Raw genomic sequence first — 23341 nt, 5'->3', positions numbered from 1 at the left:
ACAGACAAAAGGAGGAAAGACATGAGAGCGACCGAGAGACGGACCGAGAAAGAGATGCACATCGTATGCAGAAAGAGGAGCAGGTAGTTTCATCATCCCATGGGTTTGCTGCGGTCGCATTGGCTTCGAGTTCTTTTGGTTCTTACAAATGTATACATGTGTCTGCACAAACTTGGCATGTATCCCTGCGTCTGTTCTAAAGGATGATTTTAAGGATACAAAAAACACTGTGAACCCTTTTATGTTGTAGTTAGCATGTCTTTTGTGTGTGTGTGTTTGTAATATGGGAACGATTATGGATTAGACTTTCCCACAACTGGTGGTTGAACCCCCTCTATATACAAACATCTGCCCTACTGAACTGTTCTTGAGCAAAACCACGAATCCCTGCAGGTCCCAGGGTCACTGCCCTGCAGCTGTGCCTGCCCTTTGACCCTATGATGGAGGCCGCAGGAAAAAGACAGAAACTTGTTTTAAGTGTCAAATGCAAAAAAAAAAAATGATGTTCAGGTTGCTAGTTGTTGTAGAACATCACACCTTACATTGTATATAACCACTCAAATGTACAGTTTGTTAGCAGTGGTGGACATGTACTCAAGTACAGATTTGAGGTACTTGTATGTTACATAAGTATTTCTATTTCATGCTACTTCTACTGCGGAATAAGTACTTTTTACTTACTTATTTACTGATTTTTATTTCTGATTTACACACAAAACACAAGTTTATGATATATTAAAGTACCCAGCAGTATACAAACTTTTTAATTATTACCTCCATTTTGACCAACTACATCAGTAAAACTCTACTTCAATTTTGAGTAATATGATGTGTAATAGTAGGGCCATTTTTTAGGAAATATGAGTACTTTACTTTTTCATCTGTACCCACATATTTTCATATTTTCATATTATACTTTTGCTGAAGTAAACTGAATCATGACAAACTATAGACATTTCTGCCTAGAAGTTGCCGAGGACTGTGAGCAGGTATGAAGTGGATGCATTTGCCCTGACTTCTCGACACGCTCAGATGATGTTTTTTTTGTCTTTTTAACGAGAGGATGATCAATTTTTAAGTGGCTGTCATTTCTAAAAATGGATATATGGCGTTTTGGCACGAGCCGCTTCCAGGGGATTAGCTCAGACCTCATCAGCCGACCGCAGCTGGTTTCCCTGCAGGAGAGAGCTGGCTGGTTCTCCTGCTGTAGTCTGGCACCGTTCGCAATAAAAAAGTGAGGTTGCTGTTAATCCAGAGAGGAGCTGCCGACTTTCTCAGGCATTGCTCCCTGTTGCATGGCTATTGCACATATCCTCTAGGGACAAGTCCTCCCTCGCTCCCTCTACCTCTCTCTCTCTCTCTCTCTGTGTGTGTGTATATGTGTGTATCCATTACTTGGACACTCCCTCTCTCTTTCACCCTCTCTGTTCTCCCTCCTGCCTCTTTCTGTCTTTATCTCACTTGGTCCAAGTTTTCTCTCTATGCCCTCACTCCCTCCCTCCCTCCCTGCCTCAGTTTACCCCCTTTTCTTTGGCTGCTGGCTGTACTGCAGCTGAACTGCTCCTCCTTGTGTTTCAACGTGCACATCACAAGTTACCAGTAAAAACCAGCCGCTCGCAAAGTGTGGCTGTTCCAGTGCAGCATTTCTGAATCTCTGGGTCATGTCCCAGAATAAGCTGTTGGCCTGTTTCACTACGGTTCCCGAATGCTGAGACAATGAGCATTGTTTAATTAGCGGAGTTCTCTAGAGGAGAAACCTGTTTATTCCAGTTTGGCTCGCAGATGTTTCAACCAAAATACAGATGTTAAATTCATCAACTGTTTTCAAATCAGAATCAGGTTTATTGCCAGGTGGGTTTCCACATACTCCTGCAATTCTTCTCAACACCTATAACAAAGACTGTGTGGTAGGGTAACACTAGGGGGTGCTGTGGTGTCAGTTACAGATTGCTGATGAGTCCGTCACTGTCAGGAGTCACTGCTCCTCCACTCTTGTCATTGTGCAGAATGTTTCAGCTGCTACAGTGCAGGACATTGACCAAGGCGGTCAAGCAGACTTTGGTTACACCACTGTGATACAAGACAGACGACTACAAAAGACGATGCTGAAGTGAAGTGAAAAGCTGTGTGTTTTCTCAACATCAAATGTTTAATATTCAAGACATTTTGGACCCTTGTTGAATTATTATTCTGAACTAATAGGATGGAAATACTCAAGCAAAGTACAAGTACCTCTACATTGTACCAGCAATACTAACTGCTTCACCGCTGCAGGTGCAAACACCGCTGCAGGTGCAAACAATTTACAACAAAAACAGTATAATAAGCCATAAGATGATACTTTTGGTAAAAACTCCAATTAATAATCCAATAAGTGGATCCTAGTGCTACTGGGGGTTTATGGTGGGAGATGATAAATGTCTACGTTTAACCGGATGAGAGCGCTGTTGTCATATTAACCTCCTCAGCATATAATAGAGTGGTGGTGGATCGCCTTCTCGGCTGCAGGACAAGACGAAAGAAGCAGAACAGCCGCCGTTAGTTACTGAGTGATCGGTTGGACCAGTTTTAGCGTTGTTACATATTATAATTGTGTGTCTGTTTCCCAAAATGTATCTCATTGTTTCACCGTTTATTCACCCGCTAAACCCGACTTTGACCCGATACCTGCCCACTGCAGAATATCAATCAGATGTATATTGAATGCAGCCAGTTAGATCACTTAGCAGAGCTGTGAGTGTGTGTGTGTGTGTGTGTGTGTGTGTGTGTGTGTGTGTGTGTGTGTGTGTGTGTGTGTGTGTGTGTGTGTGTGCGCGCGCGCTTGTGTGCGCGCGTGCGTGGGGGGGAATTTAAATCCCCCATGGAGATGAAAGGTGTGCGGTCTCTGCTTAACATTGCTGCGGGTCTATTATCATGCAGAAGCGAGTGACATCCAAATCTCTGCCGCTGCTCAGTCGCCACAAATGTGAAATGCCCACATAAATCCAATGAAGCCCAAAATAACACACTTTACAGGAATATTGATGAGAAGTATATTGGTATAATAAACCCACATGGTAAAACTGTCCACTGTGATAATTTACCACACAAATGTTAAGCAGCAGGTTGTTAAAACAGACATTCTATATATATTTTCTTTTCAACGTATTCACGCACGCAAAATATGAATCATTGAAATCCAAATTGGATGATTATTCTCTCATTTGTATCAGTGTTTATAAAATTAAACAACGAAGTTCATAAACATTATTTTCAGGAGCAATATTCCCAAAAGTAAACTAAATTGATTACAGTTATTTGTGAAGTTGGTGAACTCCATGGTGACCTATTGCTTTCTTATTGTCGAATAACTGTTATACTAAATGTAATAACCTTCCATATTTATAGATTAATTTGTTGGGGGGGGGGGGGGGGGGGGGGCGCCTCTGAGAGCAATTTCTCCAGGTTTTGGAGGTTTCCGTCTAATCCACCCTGCGTCCACCGTTGGTTGCATATGGACGCACTCTTTTAAGAAGCACTGAGTCAGATCAAAGAGCCTGTTCCTCTGCAGGTTGGCCGCCCAGTTTGTCTTTGACCGGGATATGAATTGAGGAGAGCTCGCTTCAACACGCCTTTTCTTTACTCCAGGACTTTTTCAGGACTGCTGGCCGTCTGCGTGTGTGTGTGTCTGTATGTGTGTGTGTGGGGGGGGGGGGCTTTATTGTCGCTGACCAAAGAGGGGATTAGATGATTTTGAGGCACTCACCTTGTATTCAAACAAATTATTCACTTCAGCTAATGAAAGGAATTTGACGCACGTGAACTCTTTGGAGGTCGATGGGGGTTTTGCAAAACGTTCAACCCCCATCGCTCTCAAAACACTGCCCTGGCCATATTGTACCCACTTTAGTGACCATATGCATAAACATTGTCATACACACATTTCATTTTTAAGTTTTAGTATACGGAAGTAATGTAGGATCCCTGGATGGAAAATGATCGGATGACTGGTCAGATAGAAATGACGAAGAAGGCCTTGTTTGGAAACGGGTATCAGCTGCAGTGTAAGCTATTTAGTTTAGTTGTTCAGGGAGTGATTGCCCAGAGAACACAACTGAGTTTTATATTCAAAACCTTTGAAAGCAACATCACAGGTGCTTCCAGTCTTGACTCGGCATTCAAGTCACTGTTGACTATGTCGAATACCCATTTGGTTTAACTATGCGCACGCACATGCAACCATACGCTCCATGCGCGCGCAATGTATGGCGAGGGAGGGAGAGGGCACTTCTGAGGTGAAGTGGGGGTGAGAAGAAGAGTGTAGAGAGAGAGAGAGAGATGTGGAGTGGTCGTGAGGGGATAGGAAGGGAAGGAACAGTCGCTTTGCTGCTCAATTAGCGTTTTAATCTGCTTGTTAATCTTTTCTCAAGACAACAACGGGATCACACTTTTCCCATTGCAGCTTTGCTTTATTTTGTCTTTTTGAAGGGAGAAATCCGCTTGCACTTTGCGTAAAACCCAACTAAACCATTTTACGCACGACTTTGAACTGGAGTTTTCAAGCAGTAAACTGGATTCACGTTTTTTTAACAAGCAACTTCTGACCTTTTGGATTATTACCTCTGGCCTTTTTTTCTCTTGTCTTTTTGCATCTTATTTTTAATGTCAGTGTTGTTATATAGTTTCAAATCCTAGAGACTGGAAGGACAAGTGGTTCACAAGAAAATAGACAATACACAAGATACACTCGAGTTGGACTCCAGCTCACTGTATCGCCAGCACTTCAGGGCTTGCGTCCAGACCCAGCGGGGCCGAGCAGGGCGCCGCCTGATTTTATGCCCATGTCTCAACAGCAGAGCACTTTCCCCAGCACCGGCTGTGTGGCGGTGACGCGGCGGACCATGGACAACGGGCCTGTCCGGAGAAAGCGAACCGGTGCCGTTCGACATCTGCTGCTGGCAGCCGCCTTCCTCGCCTGCAGCTCCCAACTGCTGGTGGTGGATGCCAACTCATGGTGGTGAGTAATGACCACTGGCAGTGCATTGATTTTTTTTTTTGAAATTCTTTTGTGGGTTTGTGGCTCATAAAAAGTAGATTAAATATGGCCTCCATTTAGTGGTAACAATCGGAGTGTCATTTTCAGAATACGTTTTTTTTTTTAAAAGTTGAATATGTTATAGCCCTTCATTTGTATCTGAACGACTGCCAAAAGCCTTAAAACCTGTTAAAAAAAAGTGAACTTTCTCATATCCTCCATATCTTTTTGCGTATATGCTATTGATAAGATGGCAAATGGAAACATTTGAACTATTTAGTTTGTGTTGCCTCTTCAGTCTCTCTGTATGTGTGTGTGTGTGTGTGTTTTGGGGGTTATGTCCCAGTCTTGGGTTGAGCCCTTACAGTGAATGGAACAAATGTGAGGGCTCTGTCACAATATTTACCCTGGCTGAGCCCCAAATGGCACTGCATGGCGGCCTGCTGCTGTGCCTATAGCACCGTCAATTAGCCACACTTGTTCTTGCCTTACAAGACAGCTACGTATATGCAACAATGCCGTTCAGTTGGCTTTGTGATAATGTAGTGGAGGATGTGTGCAGGTCAGTGGAGTTCACCTTCCTGTCAATTTATGTAGAAGCAGGTAGTTCATAGTTTCCATTTAGCGGTGTACTTCTCCAACCAAATGCAATCTAAAGACACCACCCGTGTTGCCCAAATCATGCCATAGTTTCATGCATGCATTTATTATGATGCATGAACTGATCTTAGCTCTTCAGATAGGGACAATCTTCACACAATTTGATTTCCCTTTCTTTAGAAAGCCTTTAGGTGGCCATGAAAGGGTCAACAGTCAGATGAACTGTCACAGTATGTGTGTGGGAACTCAGTTCTTCAAAGCAAAAAGTGATTCAAATTGTATGATAAGGGTGCAACTGTTTGAGTGAAGAGTGCAGGAAAGGAAACACAAGGGGAGCGGTTGCAGAGATGAACACCAGAAGAGTCCATCTACACTTTATAGGCCAGTTGTACTAATAAACGTGTCTGAACTTTGTCCTCTACAGCGCCAACCTCCTCTCAGAGAGAGAGAGAGAGAGAGAGAGACGTTTATCGCAGAGATCCTGTCTCTAGCACTTATCTTTGATCGTAAGCGATTGAGTTTACTGGTTCAAATTTAGACTTAATATGGCGTCTGTCTCTCAGGTCACTAGCTCTGACCCCGATCCAGCGGCCAGAGATGTACATCATTGGAGCACAGCCTCTCTGCAGTCAGCTGTCTGGTCTATCTCAAGTAAGTTCCTATCTGCCTGTTTTAGACCTCTTTTTAATACATTTAAAATGTCGTAACAACTCCTCTAACAGCTGTCACAACTTGAATTCAGTGATGAATAGATTCTGAAAGGATTTAGAGCTCAGTTGTGCATGGTGTGGCTCTACAACATCAGCATCAACAAGAAGAATAACGCCGGATCTTCCTCCTCTGCACTCTGAGGAAATAGTCAAATAATGTTGAATAGTCCCACAGGGACCACTAACGTGTTAAACCATTAATGCGCTAATCTCTGCTAATCTCTCCTATGATGCTGTGCTGTCTGCAGGGCCAGAGGAAGCTGTGCCAGCTGTACCAGGACCACATGGTCTACATCGGAGACGGAGCCAAGACGGGCATCAAGGAGTGCCAGTACCAGTTCCGACAGAGGAGGTGGAACTGCAGCACTGTGGACAACACATCCGTGTTTGGACGGGTCATGCAGATTGGTGAGTTTATTATTGGACGGAATCAGGAGCAGAGTTAGCAGAGGTTGCTGCTATTGTCTTTCTCCCCTCTTAAAAGACCTGTCAATCAACTTGAGAGTGAGGTTTTGGCCTCCAATGGTGATTTTCTAAAAAAAAAAAAAATATGTTACACACAGACATGTCAAAACAGCAAGACATATCAAAAGCTGTATTGTGTTGTTGGCTATTTTGACATATAAAATAAGCAATGACAAAAAAAAGTTATAGGTGGCATGGTCATCACATGGGTCATTTGACTGGAATAATACTACACTGTTCACTGCATGTTATTGTTTAGATGGGAACATGAGTTGAACACTAGCCTGAAATTGAATCTAGCAGAGTAAGTAGGGTCGGTAGAGACGCTCCAATGAATAGACCGGCCATACAGCCTAAGAGTGAGGGACAATTGTCATAATATTCCTCTAATACTGATTTATGATGTCTTTGTTTGCAAACTTTATCATGTTTGTTTCATTTTTAGTGGCCCATCATTACAATATTCAGGGGCCACATTAACATTCACGTTGTAGTATAGTCACTACAGAATTTAAAGGAAGCTGTTCTTATTGAAGGGAATATTTAGTTTCTAGATTTCTTTTTTACTGTCGGATTGTTCCTAATTCCTGTGAGTATGTGGAGTTTTTCACAACATCCATTAGTCTATAGGATTACAGTTGATTCAGTGTTAAGGCCTATTCATTGTAATACTAATAACATTTGAGATATTGATTTTGTATTATGTGGAGATCCTGTGATTGTAAAAAAAAAAAGCACAGACATTTTATTTTGCCCCGACAGTTTAAACCACTTGTCGTTCCCACTTTACGCATGCGCAATGAAACTGATCACCTCAGTCGAGTAAAAGCGACGACTCGGAACATTTGCGCAAGGCAGTTATCAAGACGCATGGAAACTCGAACAAAAACAAGATTTGCAACCTCCATGCAGTAGTTTTAGTAAATCTCCACATGTAGCTCAGATCCTGGATCAGTTTCATGTGCGTCTAATTCCCAGCAGGCGATGTGGGAAACCTCTCATCAACAAGTAAGTGTCAAATCCGCTGCGGGCAGTCAGACGAGGTGTTTGCTGCTCTTTCTCTGTCTCCGTCCCTCTCTGCCCGTCTCTCTATTGACAGTCAGTCTATCTCCAGGTTTATATGGAGGTGTTAGTCGATCCATTGTCTCGCAGCTCCCCTTTTGAAATGCGCTGATGAGCTGACACCGAGCCGGCAGATCCGGACCTGCTATTTGAAGTCTGGTCTCCGCAGTCTCATAAACCTCTCTGGCCTCCCTCTCTCTCGTCCCCTGTCTCATTATCCTGCTGCATAATATGTGCATCAGCATCCTGACTGGGGAGAGAGCTCCTAAAAACCTTGAATGAATAGCTCACACGCCTCGTGCTCTGCATGCATACCTGCCTGTCTGTCTGCCTGGTGTTGATTCCAGGCTGGGGGGGGCGTCCTGTAATGCATTGAGGAGCGATACTACAGGCTGCAAAGTACCCAGTTCAAGTGCTAACCCGAACCTAAGCATAATAATATAACAATAAAATCACAAGCGACCATGACTGTTTAAAAGAAGCACCCAAAAAATAGAAAATAAATAAAAAGCCTAATATATGAAGCAAAAAAAAAACAACCTGAAGAATGATCTAAACCACCACACTCTGGTAATAAGGTGCAATTACAGCAATGTTAAAGCATTCAAAATGCAATACAGGCCAAACATATGACACTATATACAGTTCATAGAGAAGCCAATAATCATGATCATGTATAAGTGAATCACGGTGTCGGGCAATAAGGACGTTTAGTTGTGACCGCTCTGTGATATCATTTGAAGAGAGAAATGTCACCTTGTATTATACGACCTCACTGTGGTCTTTTGTAAATGCAGTCTCAACCAGAAACACCACGAGGCTGTTCACATGTAAATGTTCAGCTTCAGAGCACTTCACCTCCTACCTGTCAGGCCATCGCCTTTGTCCTCGTTTCCTCCTCAGCGGTGTGTGTGTATTAATGCAGTGAATAGACATGCAGGCTGTGTATTCCTCAGTGTTAGACGGTGTCGGTCTAGAGTGAACAGAAGTCCTTCTTATGGACTTGTGTGTGTGTGTGTGTGTGTGTGTGTGTGTGTGTGTGTGTGTGTGTGTGTGTGTGTGTGTGTGTGTGTGTGTGCATCAAGGCAACTACAAAGAGTAACAGCAGTCTGGTTGTTTATTTGAAACCGAATAGATTTATTCAGAATCCTTCCCTATGGTTCAACATTAACATTATAAGTGTGCGTGTAAGTACGGGAGATTGGCCATTTACCTGCACGTAGGTCTTTGCAGTGCAGCGAATCTGAATTAGTTTCTGGCCTGGAGCTCCCTTTAAAGGGTCAGTTCACCCAAATTACACTTCCTTCCCTGTAGTGGAGAATTTATTTGTCCACATTTCTGAATGTTCTGCCTTTACCCTAATTACAACAGAGGTGATTTTATTGGTGGTGCTCGCTGAATTACAATTATCCGCAGCATGTCTTTACTGAAAATGAGCGCTGTGAATAATCCAAAGAGCAAACTGTCAACAGAGCAACAGGAACATTTGTTTCCAAAAAAAAGAGGTTTAACATTCGGGTCGACTGGCCCAGAACTAGGACAGGTAAACCCACAGGCCAAGTACATGGGAACAAGGATTTACCTAATTAGCTGCTGCTGCATATATTTCATGGATCTGGTGTTTAAAGTGGCTGAGTTTGACCAGGGTCAGAGTTAAAATCTATTGTCTATTGTTAGGTGAAGTGGGTGTGGGGCTGTTTGCTGTTTGTGTGTTGGGGGGTGTGGGGTGTTGGGGTGTTTGGGGGGGGGGGGTTAACCTGAACAGTTACCCATGTTTCCTGTCAGTGAACACACACATTCCCCTAAACCCTAGAAGAAGAAAAAAACAGAGCACAGTGTTCCTCTACCTACTAACTCAAGTTTACAAGTTATAAATATCTATCATTTGAGTATTTATTTTCCTCTCTTCTCAGGCTCCAGGGAAACAGCCTTCACTTACGCCATCAGCGCAGCTGGGGTGGTCAACGCCATCAGCCGGGCGTGCCGCGAGGGCGAGCTCTCCACCTGCGGCTGCAGCCGTGCCGCTCGACCCCGCGACCTGCCGCGCGATTGGCTGTGGGGCGGCTGCGGCGACAATGTGCATTACGGCTACCGCTTTGCCCGGGAGTTCGTGGACGCCAGGGAGAGAGAGAAGAACTACCCGCGGGGTTCCACCGAGCACGCCCGGACACTGATGAACCTGCAGAACAACGAGGCAGGGAGACAGGTACGGAGGGACGCGACACACGCGTGCATTTAGATTTTGTCTTAAAAAAATAGAATTGATATTTTCGGAGTTCTGGAGGTGAAACTTTAGCGAAGAAGTGTGTGTGTCCTCGCTTCCTTAACCCCATCCTATATCTGAATTTATCCAAGGAATGTGTGTGTGAGTCGAGGTGGCCTGACCTGGCAGTATTTCTGAGTGTTATTTATTGGGAGGGTCCAAATGGTATAACTGCTAACGCCCTTGGAGTCTGGCTAGGTCGCCAGGTCAATGCACATTCCAGTGAAGTAACACACACACACACACACACACACACAAGGTCACAATACACACATATAAATGCAGCAACACAATGGACAACAACATGCTTGATTGTGTTAAGAGTTCAGAAGTGAAACGGAAAATAAATGTGCAAGAAAACAAGAATGAAAGTACTGGATGGATGAATGGATGTGGTATGTTTTAGTCAAACTAGCATGTTCTAGTTTCGGAGGTTTTTTGGCCCTCTCTAGTTGCCATACAGCAACTATTAGAAGCTCCAGACCTGATATCGGAGCTAAAGGTGTTTGGAACTTCTTTCAGGTGGGGAGAATTGCACTAAAAGAAACCTTTCACCTTAAAGTAGGCTACACGCACGCTGACACACACACACACACATGCACACCTTCCTCGTAAAAGGTCCATTTGCCAGTTCTGGTACACGCTGGATCAGGAGAATGTCTTTATCTTCAGTTAGAGGAGCTTTGTTTAAGCTGTTTGCGAGACAAAGACGCTGTGTGTGTGTGTGTGTGTGTGTGTGTGTGTGTGTGTGTGTGTGTGTGTGTGTGTGTGTGTGTGTGTGTGTGTGTGTGTGTGTGTGTGTGTGTGTGTGTGTGTGTGTGTGTGTGCGTGCGTGCATGCATGTCGTCTCAGCTCCATTTGATTTGTGTGAGAGACATTGAGCCTGGTTTTGTGTGCGTGTGTGTATCAGGGGTCAAAGGTGAGGGTCTGGAGAGGTTGTGTTTCTGCTGAGGGTCCCATTGGGGCTATAGTAGAGTGTATAAGAGAGAAAGATCTATTGCTACAGCCTTGTATTAACACACACGCACACACAAACAGTCCCTCAGCCTTTCTGTAACACACACACACACACTCACTCTTTTGAGTGACTTTTCCTCCTCTCTCCTGTTTGATCCCTTGTTTTCATTGTCGTCTGTCCATCGAAACGGAAGAGAGGAGAAGAGAGAGATGAAAAGGAGGAGAGCAAGTGAGAGGAAGACAGTTTTTCTTCTCCTCTTCATCCCTTCTTCTCTCTTTCTTTCGTGGACACGCCGGTTTGTCCCAAAGCGGGATTTGTCTTGCTTGGTTGAACAAGGCAAACCGCGGGGCTTTTGTGGAGGTGACAGGGGCGTGCCGCTGTGTGTGTGTGTGTGTGTGTGTGTGTGTGTGTGTGTAGTTGTGTGTGTGTGTGTGTGTGCGCGCTCAGCTTCATTTGATTTGTGTGTAAGGCGGATAACGTGGTCGTCTGTGTGTACAAGCGTCTGGAGACAGAGACGCAGGGTGAGGGATGGACCTCTGTCACACTCCCTTGACTCTGAAAGACACACACACACTCGCACACACACTCGCACACACACTCGCACACACACTGCCACCCAGGTCCACTGTCTCCGTTTCACACAAATCAAATGAGGCAGACTTGTCACTTATAGAGACCAGAAACAACTAGATGTACATTCCCAGTCTGAAGACAATAACAGGCCACTTTTGTGCCGCCTGTGCTCTGAACGCAGCAGTTAACTTTCAGATTCATCTCTCAACCCGTAGATCACTTTGTTGCCTTGTTTTAATATCATTACTTGAACACAAATTTATAAAATAAGGCACAAAAAATAGAGTTTTCTTTCTGTTTGGTGTAATGGTGTAGCTATTTGAAACGTCATCTTAGGCTTGAATATTTAACTCATTAGGAATGTGATACACAGTAGCTTCAATTAATTGATGGTACAAGCAGATACAGTCTATTTATGAATACATGTGCTTTGTCTTTCAGGCTATTTAAAGAGACGTTTTAGAGAAACATCTGATCCTTAGTTTGTTTTGATGTAATTTGCGGTCTTTGATCTACAGGAACAAGAATGAGTTACGAGCAGCATTCCACAACAAATGCTCTCGTCTCTATCTGCAATGCAGTCGGCTGACAAAGAGACGTCATATCTCCTTATCACGATCGCAAGTTTGCCTCAAAGGGCTTTACGATCTGTACAGCATGCGATCCAACAGATAAGGAAAAAACTCCCCAAAAAACTCTTTAACAAATAAAAGGAAGACTCATCAGAGAGAGCGACAGAGATGGGACACGCATTAGATGTTCACACAGAAAAGTGAAATGACAACATGGAGATACAATATGACAATATAAGGCAGATAGACTGCAAATATTTTATGAAGAATATGGCTTTAGGGAAGTGCTGATAATTATTTTAATTCCTGTGTTTATTTGAAAGTTGCTGATTTTAATCAGCACAGCAACAATCTGCGTGTAAAGTCCGTTTCTTTACAGCTGCAAAGTTCATGTTACTGAATTGAAGTTGCTCTAATGAACAATAGTAGAGCACTAGCTGTGTAAAAAAAAAGAAAGAAAGAAGCAAACAGCAAGTCACAAAATAACCTTAAAACAAAAGCTATAGGATTAAACAGGATTCTGACAACAAGAAGATCCGACAGGAAAATGTGTCTCTTCTTGGCGATCCTTACTCTTCATTCATTGCTTATTCTGTCACAAAGGATGAGCTATGTTCTCTATTTCTGCCTCATTCACTGCACTGACACACACACACACACACACACACACACACACACACACGGCTCCTAACCCCTAACCTTGTCTGAGCAGAAACTATTGTGCCTGACACAGAGACCGTGTCACCACCACGGATGACTGACCTTGTGTGTGCGTGTGTGCGTGTGTGCGTGTGTGTGTGTGTGTGTGTGTGTGTGTGTGTGTGTGTGTGTGTGTGTGTGTGTGTGTGTGTGTGTGTGTGTGTGTGTGTGTGTGTGTGTGTGTTTTTATCAGGTCCAGTGTCACTGTGCCCAGCAGGCACGACCCACCAAATTGCTCAGTTTGATGCAGGACACACACAGACACACACAGTGTAGGCATGGTTTGATTTTTGGGGTTAATGGCAGCTTGTAATATTGATAATAGGAATAATAATCAGCTGTTACTATAGTACCATGTTGCAATGGCAGTAAAGTAAAAACAGAAAAGTAAGTAATAAAAGAAAAGAATACTCGGCAAATCAAAAGTTAACTGAAATAGATCTTGTTGTGGGCTGTAGCTCAAACCTCCCACTGATTCCTCCCAAATATCTTTGAAAATGTTATCCACAATTTGGGGTCATGGATAAAAAAAGAGTTGCTATCCTAATTGTCTTATTACTGCGGTTCTGAGCCTCTAATAAACCTCACAGTGGGGGATCTGAGGAAACACGAGGGCTCGTAAAACAACAAGGAGTCATAAAATATGAGGATTTTCTCCTGATGATGTTTAAAACTAATTCTAACTTTAAAAAAAAATAAAAAAAATTTGCTCCCATTAACTCATCACACTGTGAGCAATATAGAGGTAAAAAGAGAAATACTTAATACTTTCCTAAACAGCAGAGGCAGCAATTAAGAAGATTGCAGGAACCTTTAAATGCTGAAAACAAGGCTTCTAGCTTTACAAAATGTCATTGTCCCCCTGCTCTCAGTGTCTCTCTGATGGGGGTCACGGGGGTCGAGTCACGGGATTGGAGGGTGCCGAGTGCTATGCCTGCTGGGTAGTAAAGTAGAGGAGAGGGGAGCGGGGGGTGGCGGGTGGGGGTCGGGGGGTGTTTGGGATGCAGGGGTTAACAGAGGTGAGAAGGTAATTGAGATCAGGCAATGTGAGGAGTGATGGGTTTCATTTGTGCGAGGGGAGACCGAGGAATCAGAAATAATTGATTCCGCAAGTATGGTGGGAATGGCATCGCTGCAAACACGAAACATAACACAGTACATGATTAGTGACATAGTACGTGGTGTGTGTGTGTGTGTGTGTGTGTGTGTGTGTGTGTTATGTGACTTGTTTATTGAATGCTGCTTAACTGGCCTGGTTTAGCTGCAGGGGTGTGAAGGGCTTCCCCTGAAGTCCACCGCTTGCCACGGCCATAAATCTTGTATTTCCTGTTCTGTTTTCTTAGCATAAAAAAAAGAAAAAGAAAAAGAATCATTTATAATGTTCAGACCCAGCCAAAACACGTGCGAACTCGTGTTGCAAAGAAAGAGATGGAGATGAAGATAATGGCGCAATCTGGACGTAATGGGTCGTTTTTTTTGTCAAAATAGGACGTTTAGTTTAAAAAGTATGGTACGATTTTTTGGGATCTGGAACAGCAAATTATGCTTTATATTTATATTTCAGTGCTCTTGTCTAGAATGTCAGTCTCATGAAAACAAAGTAAGAAGTGGCAGATCAGTAGATCTAACCTACGGTCTCTTTAGGGCGATTTCGCTGACTTTATAGCTAAACTAATTATATGTCATGTTCTACTTGTCTCTTTAAAATGACTGCTTCCTCGCGAGGAGATGTGTGGGAAACTCGATTTACAATAGAGCCACATTTCCTCTGGTTAGCAGCAGCCCGTCTATTCTCAGTCAGCTGTTTGTTTTAGTTTGGTGGAGTAGTACTGACAGCCGTGTCAGAGAACAGCATGTATGTATGGAGCAGAAATCTTTTCTTTGTTTTTCTTTGCTTTGCAGTAATCTATTTTTAACCGCACATTTTAACAGGAGGGCGTTTTTTGCGAAAGCACACAATGGTGACAGAAAGCCGGAGACGGGAACATTTCTAAATTTGTCGCCGTCCTAAGCTAATTTAGGAGAAAATACCCTCAGAAAGTGTAGCAATGCATGTATACGTGCGCAGCTGGCTATGGCGTCTTGCCTTTTAGCCATTATTCAATGTTTTTCCCTCATATTTAATTTAGAAGTTGTTTGGCAATTTAAAAAATGACCCAAAGTTCATAAATTAAAACTATATAAACTTTTATAGCGTTATGTTGATATCCCTTTTGGAGGGTCAGTGTTATTGAGCACATTTATTCTGCGTAAATCGCAGTTAAACATGTGGACCACTAGATGGCAGCAGTGTTGCAGCATATGTAGTAGATCCACAGCACGACATACAAGTTACAGACTTTAAGTCTTAAACTACCAGCTTGGATGCAGTCTATAAGGCCTAAGGTTTATTTTTCAGATTGTTTTTACATGTTCTGTTTTACTTTCCGATATACCATTTAATGTCACTGAGTCTACACAGTGGGAATTTATTGTGGGTTAAAAAAACAGGAGTTTTAGGAGTATAGATAAGAGAGTGATGAAATCAGGTATGCGAAGCACAACCACATCTGTCTAACATCTTGTCTTGTTCTCTGACTCCACCAGGCGGCCTATAACCTCGCAAATGTAGCCTGTAAATGTCACGGCGTCTCGGGTTCCTGCAGTCTGAAGACCTGTTGGCTCCAGCTGGCCGACTTCAGACGCGTCGGAGAGTTCCTGAAGGAGAAGTACGACAGTGCGGCTGCCATGCGCATCGGACGCAAGGTAATGAGCTCACAGCAGGAGCGTCTCTTTGTGTCATGAGCAAAACAATAAACAGAATTACACAAACAAACAAAAAATCCCCAAAATCCGATTCTTTCTACTTCTACCAGGGCAAGCTGGAGCTGGTAGACAAGCGCTTCAACACCCCGACCGCGGAGGATCTGGTCTACACTGACACCAGCCCCGACTACTGCCTCCGCAACGAGACCACGGGCTCGCTGGGCACGCAGGGCCGCCTCTGCAACAAAACCTCGGAGGGCATGGACGGCTGCGAGCTCATGTGCTGCGGCAGAGGATACGACCAGTTCAAGACCTACAAGCACGAGCGCTGCCACTGCAAGTTCCACTGGTGCTGCTACGTCAAGTGCAAGCGCTGCACGACGCTCGTGGACCAGTTTGTGTGTAAATAGCACTCTGGCAGATGATGGAACGGATGGAAGGGGATGGGGGGGAGAAAAAAAAAGGAGGAGAGGGAGAGATGAAGAGGGAGGAGGCGACGGGATGACGGAGGGTGAGGGGTAGATGAAATTTCAGGGTTTTGTTCAGGATAAGTTAAGACACACGGGGTCCGTTTTCTGACCAGTTTCCCTTCTCTCCTCCGTTTATACATCGCTGCCTTTTGCACAGGAAGAGCAAAAGCTGCTTTACACCTGTGTGGCCCTTTTTAATATGTGTGTGTGTGTGAATAGCACAATGATGGATTGATAGATGGGGAAAGAGGACCAGACGGATGTGAAGATAGACAAAAGGAGGGAGCAAGGAGGCATGTGATTTCTTCCATGTTTTTCGGACAACTCTGATATTTGTCCTTCAACGGAGATTCCCTGTTTCTCACCGCTCCAGCATCGCATTCTGCTTTCCTGTATAATATCCTGACCTCAAGCCTGAAAGGAACGGCGTTCGGAAAGGAAGGAAGGACAAAACACAACGGATGCCCACATAAGGACATCAAGGATAAATGGACCTAGGAAGTGGAATAACTGGATCCGCTAAAAAAGGGGACACATATGACTAGTGTGATGACAGAAATATGAGAGATGAAATAAATATATAAATAAATAATAAATAAGCATACAACTCTGATTGTTATTTAAAGAGACTTAAACGAACCTAAGGCACACTTTGGACCCATACAACTCATGTGTTCGGGAATCCCACCAATCAATACACTCCTTTAGGACTTTGAAGACATGTGAGTGCTGAGTCACCGTGTCGCTTTCACAAGACCTTTTGACCTTTAACCCCGCCAGACAAATCCTTGCATACGTGAGCCGTGCTGACACTCGCACTAAGCACAGAGAACACCCGAAATGCGTAAAAGTCCACACTGAAGCAGGCGAACGAGAGTGAGGAATCAGATATAGAAAGGGAACAGCAGAAAAAGGGAAACGGTTCGAATATAATTGAGAGGGATTATTTTTGCCACAAAATTCAAGAGGGACGGTTTCAGAAGCCACACCGATCAACTTCCGGCTACTTCTGTTCAATGACGTTCAGTTAAAAAAACACTTAATCTTCAACGACTTACAGGACACACTACGGTGTAGCTGCTGCTGTTAGAGCAGATTTCCAGCACCTGTGACCTGACAAGCGAGTCCTGAGCAGGGTAATGAGGTTCGTCCCGTTTCGGCCATCTTGGCACCACGTTCGTTTTAACAAGCAGCTCACACGTCCTTCATCTGACAGTGAAGCGAGCGCAACCTCCATTAGTGAGATTAATGTGCTTCATCTGCCTCCATGAACCCGCACTACGAGACGCGTTCACTGTGCGCGAACCTCTTCATCTCATGTTACGCAACTTGTTCAGTCAACAAAAAAAAAGGCCCTGTGGTGTCGCTTTTTTCATTTTTGGCAGTTTGGCCACCAGGTTTAACATGTTATAATGCTGGTATACCATGAATGTTGCAACTTGTATGGGAATACTTTTAAGTGTATAATGTAATGCAATCAATAGAAGCGGTTGATAAAAAAAAAACACACGAGGAGGACAAAGTGAACAGAAGAGGACTGAACATGCTGTGGAACAATGAATGTGTTAGCGTGGAAAAACAGAGAGGACTGCAATTTACTAAGTGCTACTTTGGGAAAAAAAAGTAGTAGATAAGAAAAGAAGGTATATTTTATTATTGTTTTTAATTTTCTGTTTTATATGTTTTATACGATGAGTATTATTGTGTATTCTTTTGATAAACTATAGTCTTCGACAACGAGGCTTTGTTCTGTTCTTGAGTGTGCTGCATTTGGAAACGTCTGATCCCGGAGCAACATCTTCAACAACTTGACAACGACAGACAAGTCTTTGTCATTTCCAGGGTGTCGTGGAAAACGATGCCTGCCAGTCGTTAAATGAGGAAGTAAGGCAGTACAGGGAACTGAATTACAGTAGTGCCATTCACAACAATGCCAACATTGTAAGTTGAATAACAAATCCACACTTAATAGAAAGTGATGCAGAATTGGCTTTTACGATCAACTCGGTTTAGTTTATGGTTTCTATAATTTCATCGTTTCAAAACGTGAAATTACAGCAAGTAGCGAGGAATACACGACACTACCACCACACCGTAGCAGTTATGAGAGTCATGTTTTAGACATGAACACTGTGAAGCTGAAACTTTTCTCTCGAGTCATCTGAAATGTTTTGTGTCGCTTTGTTGGTGTGACAAGGCCTCTGAATAACCTCATCACCTCCCGCTCACCTCAACACTCATATGTAACCAACTGTCCGCTGAAAGCTACAAGAACGTTGATGAATAATTGATGGTAATATATTTGATGTGGCTCAAATTCCTGTATTCTGGAGGAAAATAAATAATGTTTCTGTAATGTATCAAATACAATCAAATAATCCCAAAAATAGGAAATTGTTCAAACCTTTTACATATTCCTAGTTCAAGATTCATTTTATGGAGTTTTTAGTTTCAGTTCCTTATACCTGCTCACAATTTAGCATTTTTTCTTTACATTTACAGGAAATAAATCCCCTTTGAATCCATCCTTATTGATCATATCAGTATTACAGTCCGACTGTGTTTATGTTTAATACTACATCACATTGTGTTTATATGTATGTATTGTTTTCTCACATAAAAAAGTAAAATATGTACGTTCTTAAAGTTGTTCGCCGTCTTCTTGCACTAAAGGATGTGATTTATTATGGCATTTATTCTTTATTTTCTCACGCCTCTTTGGGACCTTTGACCCCATCAGATGGACAAACAGCTTGTCCACTCATTGAGTCCTAATCTGCTCCATGGATGCCAGGTTGCTTTTAACTCCCTGTGTACATTTCTTTGTCCATATCTTTAGACTCTCTTGTGGTTACTTCATGGCACAAGCCGTGTGACTTCAGCTCTTCTCTATAACATATGCTCTCTCTATAACTCTAGCACAATGCTCCTGCAGCTTTGCTTTACCTAACGACTTTTAGCACTGAAAGTCAAGTGCACATTCATTGTTAAGTAGGTGACCCAACTAACAATCCCATTACCTTTAGCCGCTCACAGTTAATTGGATTAGACCACCGACGGGTAGTAGTGTCTCTGTCTGTGTAATCCTCCTCACCTGAGAGAGGACCGTGTCAAGACAGCCCAAACTGCTGATTCCTGCAAAGACTTGTAGGTAATGTATGCAGTGTATTCATCTTACATTGATGGTTTATGCATGTGTTGCATGCATTGTTGTGAAGTGTGTCTGTTTACATGTGTGTGTGTGTGTGTGTGTGTGTGTGCTTGCTTGCTGAAGATCAGACAAGTGAAAGTGTAACCTGCTGGTGTCTAATCCTTTTCGCCTGACAGCCATCCGCTACTGTGACGCTGCTCATTTCATTGTGCTCGTCTCTGAAACAAACAATCAAACAAAAAGTCAGGTTGTCTTTCTTTCACCAGGCTTGCTCTGAGGTTATACTTATTTCCTTATAATTATAATGCTACTTTTTAAATCTGTTCTTCTGCAGAGGGAAGAGTGTGGCTGCGGTAGCCGACCGCTGTTGTGCAGGAATGTTGGCTCTAACATCAGGGATTTATGCCGACTTCACCATCAGTCTGTCTGCAGCTTTGGTGCCTTAAGTCAATCTTGTATACAAGTTCCCTAAGGGGGCACTTATTAAAAAGAAAAAAGGATGTTTCAGTCACCACGATACCTTGGAGTTTGACTTATGTCTCCTCAGGTGTTGGGTGATCTGGAGCTTGTCCTGCAGGTTAGACCTCATTAAAAGCATTCCCCTTATCTTTCTCTACGCGGCTTTGACTCTGCTCTCAGCTAAGCAGCAGAGTGGCATGAGACATGTCGCTGCGGGTCTCTTTAATTAAAAGGCCAAAAAGCATCCCCGCACATCTGCATGCAAACTGGCCTGGAACATTTGTACAGTGTCTCAGGATGAGTCCTGATCCGACCCCTCTGGTTCTTACCTGCAGGACATGTTAGTGTTTGACTGCCAGCTGTCTAATTATAAAGTCAACCCTGCTTAGTGGCATGAATTGCTCTTTTTGCAGTTGAACTATGTACATTTCTGCAAGACTGCCTCATACAATTTACCTGAACATCTGTTCTCATTTCTGTGGAGTTTTTGGCATTGAGCAATGTGCGATAATCCCTCCACAACCTGTTCTCCCATATGCTGGAGCAGGAGAGGAGCTCTGGTTTCTGCCCCTCTTGTGTCCAGCAGGGAGACACAACAACAGCAAAATAGATAAATGTCAAGAAGCCAAGATCTTCAGTTGTACTTCAAGTATTTTGTTTCCTGTAAGAAGTCATTGTTTGTATAAAAATACATAAGAATGTCATTGGGATACAGTTGTATTTTTGATACTACACTACTATATTTAACAATGCTGTGTCATAAGAATCAAAGCTCTTTTTTAACATTCTTCCTAGCTGTAGCTTTACATAACGCCGGAGGCAAACTGTACAATGGGATCTTGCATGCAATGTTTGTGTAGGTGTGTGTGTGTGTGTTTGTGTAGATTAACCAGCAGCTGTTGTAGTTAAGACATCCGTAGGCGAGCTCTCTGCTCCAGCCACATGGACCGTCTAATCCTGGGAAACCATGAATATATAATCTCTCCGGATGGTGCTGTATAAATCCAGTAAATGTATTGCAAGTTGCAATTGTGATTCTCACCTCAGCGCCACTTTATTCACCCTAATTAATTTCTTGTACAGTTTATTAACCCCCTCTCTTATGGAGAGATCACACAACTAGTTATAAGTCATCATACAAAGCTGCACAGAGAAGCTTAATGAATGTAACATTCATGTCCAGCACAGGTTTCTGATGCAGTTGGTGTAAAGTGGACACACCCAAAAACCACACACACACACACAAGCCACAGACAAATTTAGTCAAATCACTAAACAATGATGCGACACAGACTATTGCTGCAGGATCACATGAAACTTAAACCACAGTCATTTTCAAAACAGCTACATTTTTAGGGATTTTTCATTCATTCCTTTTTTTGGTCAATACCTAAAGCTATTTGTTAAAGGCTTCAGTTATTTCTCTCAACAATGATGCAGTCTGTTGCTGTTAACCAAACTGAATGTAAAGCCGGGTTGCTTTTCTTTGCTCACGCAAACAGCAAATTTAAATTGTTAACCATCGTCACCTGCAAATTAAATCTATTAATTGCGCTAACATCCAACCACTTCCCGGGCAGCGGCCGTGAGAAGATTATTAAAACTAACAGTGACACCAGGAGGTATGCAAAGACTCACTCCAGGCTTCGTAAAAAGAATCATTTCTGAACCATCACACGCAGGTGAAGACATGACATGGAGTCGTCACTGAACACAAGTGAATTAAAATAATGTACTTCAATGATTTTTAAGCATGATAGAAGGCAGAATTTGCATGTACTGCATTATTCATTTTAGCAACTAAGATATCATTAACAACAAAATGTACAATGTGTTCATCACGGTGTGACAACTCTGAGAAAAACTTGCCATGACAGGTGAATGAGATAATGAGGTAGGTGTGGACCTGTTCCCATCATCTTCTCTCATGTCACACCCTGTTTGTGTGAGTGTGTGTGTGTGTGTGTGTGTGTGTGTGTGTGTGTTAGTTTAGGGCTTTCATGACCATGTGGGATCATATGTGTTACAATCGGGCTCGTCTGGCCACATCGCTGCAGCTCCTTGGCGTTTACGGAAGGTGAATGGGGCAATTTGTTTTGTGCGCGTGAAGACAGACAGTTCCTCATTGCATTGAAATCTTCATAGCAACCATTCATTTGTAATTTAATCGAATATTTTATACTGATAGTTTGTTTTGCAGTATTTCGAATGAAATACAGGAAACACAGACATACGCCTAATGCCAGGTGTGGTCGACCTGTTTTGACTGTTCCCAGCAACGCACCAGTCTCTTTAACACACACCACTTACGCACATCACTGCCAGCTAATGGAAAGGGTACTCCGAGGGAAATTATTTATATTGACCTGGAGAAGAATTAAGTGACCTTATGTATTTATTCCCAATTTTGTGTTTTCAAATATATATATATTTTTTTTTACTGTAGACTGTGTACATGCAGTTTGTATGGACTTTCAAATCCTTTTAAATACTTGTGAATGTCTTTTTCAGTCCTCTTTGCATTTGTATAGACATTAGATTTTGTGTCCACTGTACATGGGGGCAATATAAATAGATGAAAGCAACACACACTGAACACATAAGGTTTAAAGACACATTGAACAGTGTTAATTAAATCTTTAAGACTACTTTAACCAAACCCAACTACATTATAAATAATCCACAAAGCTGTAAGCCTGATTTGTTGCTCCGGTTGGTACAGCAGCTGCTTATATAAATGACCACATTACCTTTGGAAGGGCTTGCACATAGAATGTGCCCACATACACACAGATAGAGCAACAAAGGAACATTTAAATATACTAGATTAGCAGTGAGAACATGGTGCAATCAGAAATCGAGGTTATGCAAACACCCTGCCAATTGCAGTGCATGTCGTTCACCGTGGGGCTGCAGAGCTGAAGGTCTCCCTTTAGTAACCAGCAGTTCCATAATGTTTAGAGACACATCAGATCATCTGGCAAAAAAAACTGACTGATGATCGAGAATTAGCAATTACCATAACACAGAATGACCCAGAGAACATACAAGTCTCAAACTCTACACTTTCACATTAAAAGCACAGAAAATACAGAGAATATGTTTTATAAACGGATGATGCAGTTTGATTACATTTTTTAATTCGGAGAAAATCACAATAACAATGATGCTGAGATTTATTTTCCTTCTCTGATATCTGGCCAACCAGTCAGTCTGCTGTTCTATTATCTATTGTTCCCAGAAGAAAGAAGGATAACTGAGACAAATTCCTAGAACAGACAGTACGCAACGTCATCCATTATTCACAAGCATCTTATCCTGTGACTTCAGAGAAACAACTGTTGAACAACGCCATCAGGACTAGGCCAGGTTACAATCACATCAGATTCTACGCTTTAGCACATTACTGTAAAAGCACATCAGATATGTTGTAGAAAAAAAATCAATGATTTGAACCTTGAGGGTGGACAAACTCCACGCCAGCCAGTTCAACCGATTAGCTGAAAAAAAGCGTTGGCTTAGCCAATAAAACCGTGTGTTGGGTGAAGAGGGAGATATGATGAAATCATTTTCAAATATTTGTAAGTTGTGTGAGATGCT

The 23341-nt window shown here is 42.8% G+C and overlaps 1 protein-coding gene across 1 annotated transcript; it reads left to right on the top strand.

Annotated features, from left to right (window-relative positions):
- Window positions 1–8: 8 nt before the first annotated feature.
- wnt5b (wingless-type MMTV integration site family, member 5b) lies at window positions 9–16071 on the top strand (the record flags this gene model as incomplete). Its single annotated transcript, XM_079184213.1, has 7 exons — window positions 9–83; window positions 4833–4996; window positions 6178–6265; window positions 6573–6732; window positions 9765–10057; window positions 15503–15661; window positions 15772–16071. Exons 1-7 carry the CDS (start codon window positions 66–68, stop codon window positions 16069–16071), a joined length of 1182 nt encoding a protein of 393 aa, XP_079040339.1. The 5' UTR covers window positions 9–65.
- Between the last annotated feature and the right edge of the window lie 7270 nt (window positions 16072–23341).

Source organism: Pholis gunnellus (genome assembly GCF_910591455.1).
Source record: "Pholis gunnellus genome assembly, chromosome: 22".
Classification (NCBI taxonomy): domain Eukaryota; kingdom Metazoa; phylum Chordata; class Actinopteri; order Perciformes; family Pholidae; genus Pholis; species Pholis gunnellus.
This window is presented reverse-complemented; position numbering and strand designations above follow the sequence as displayed.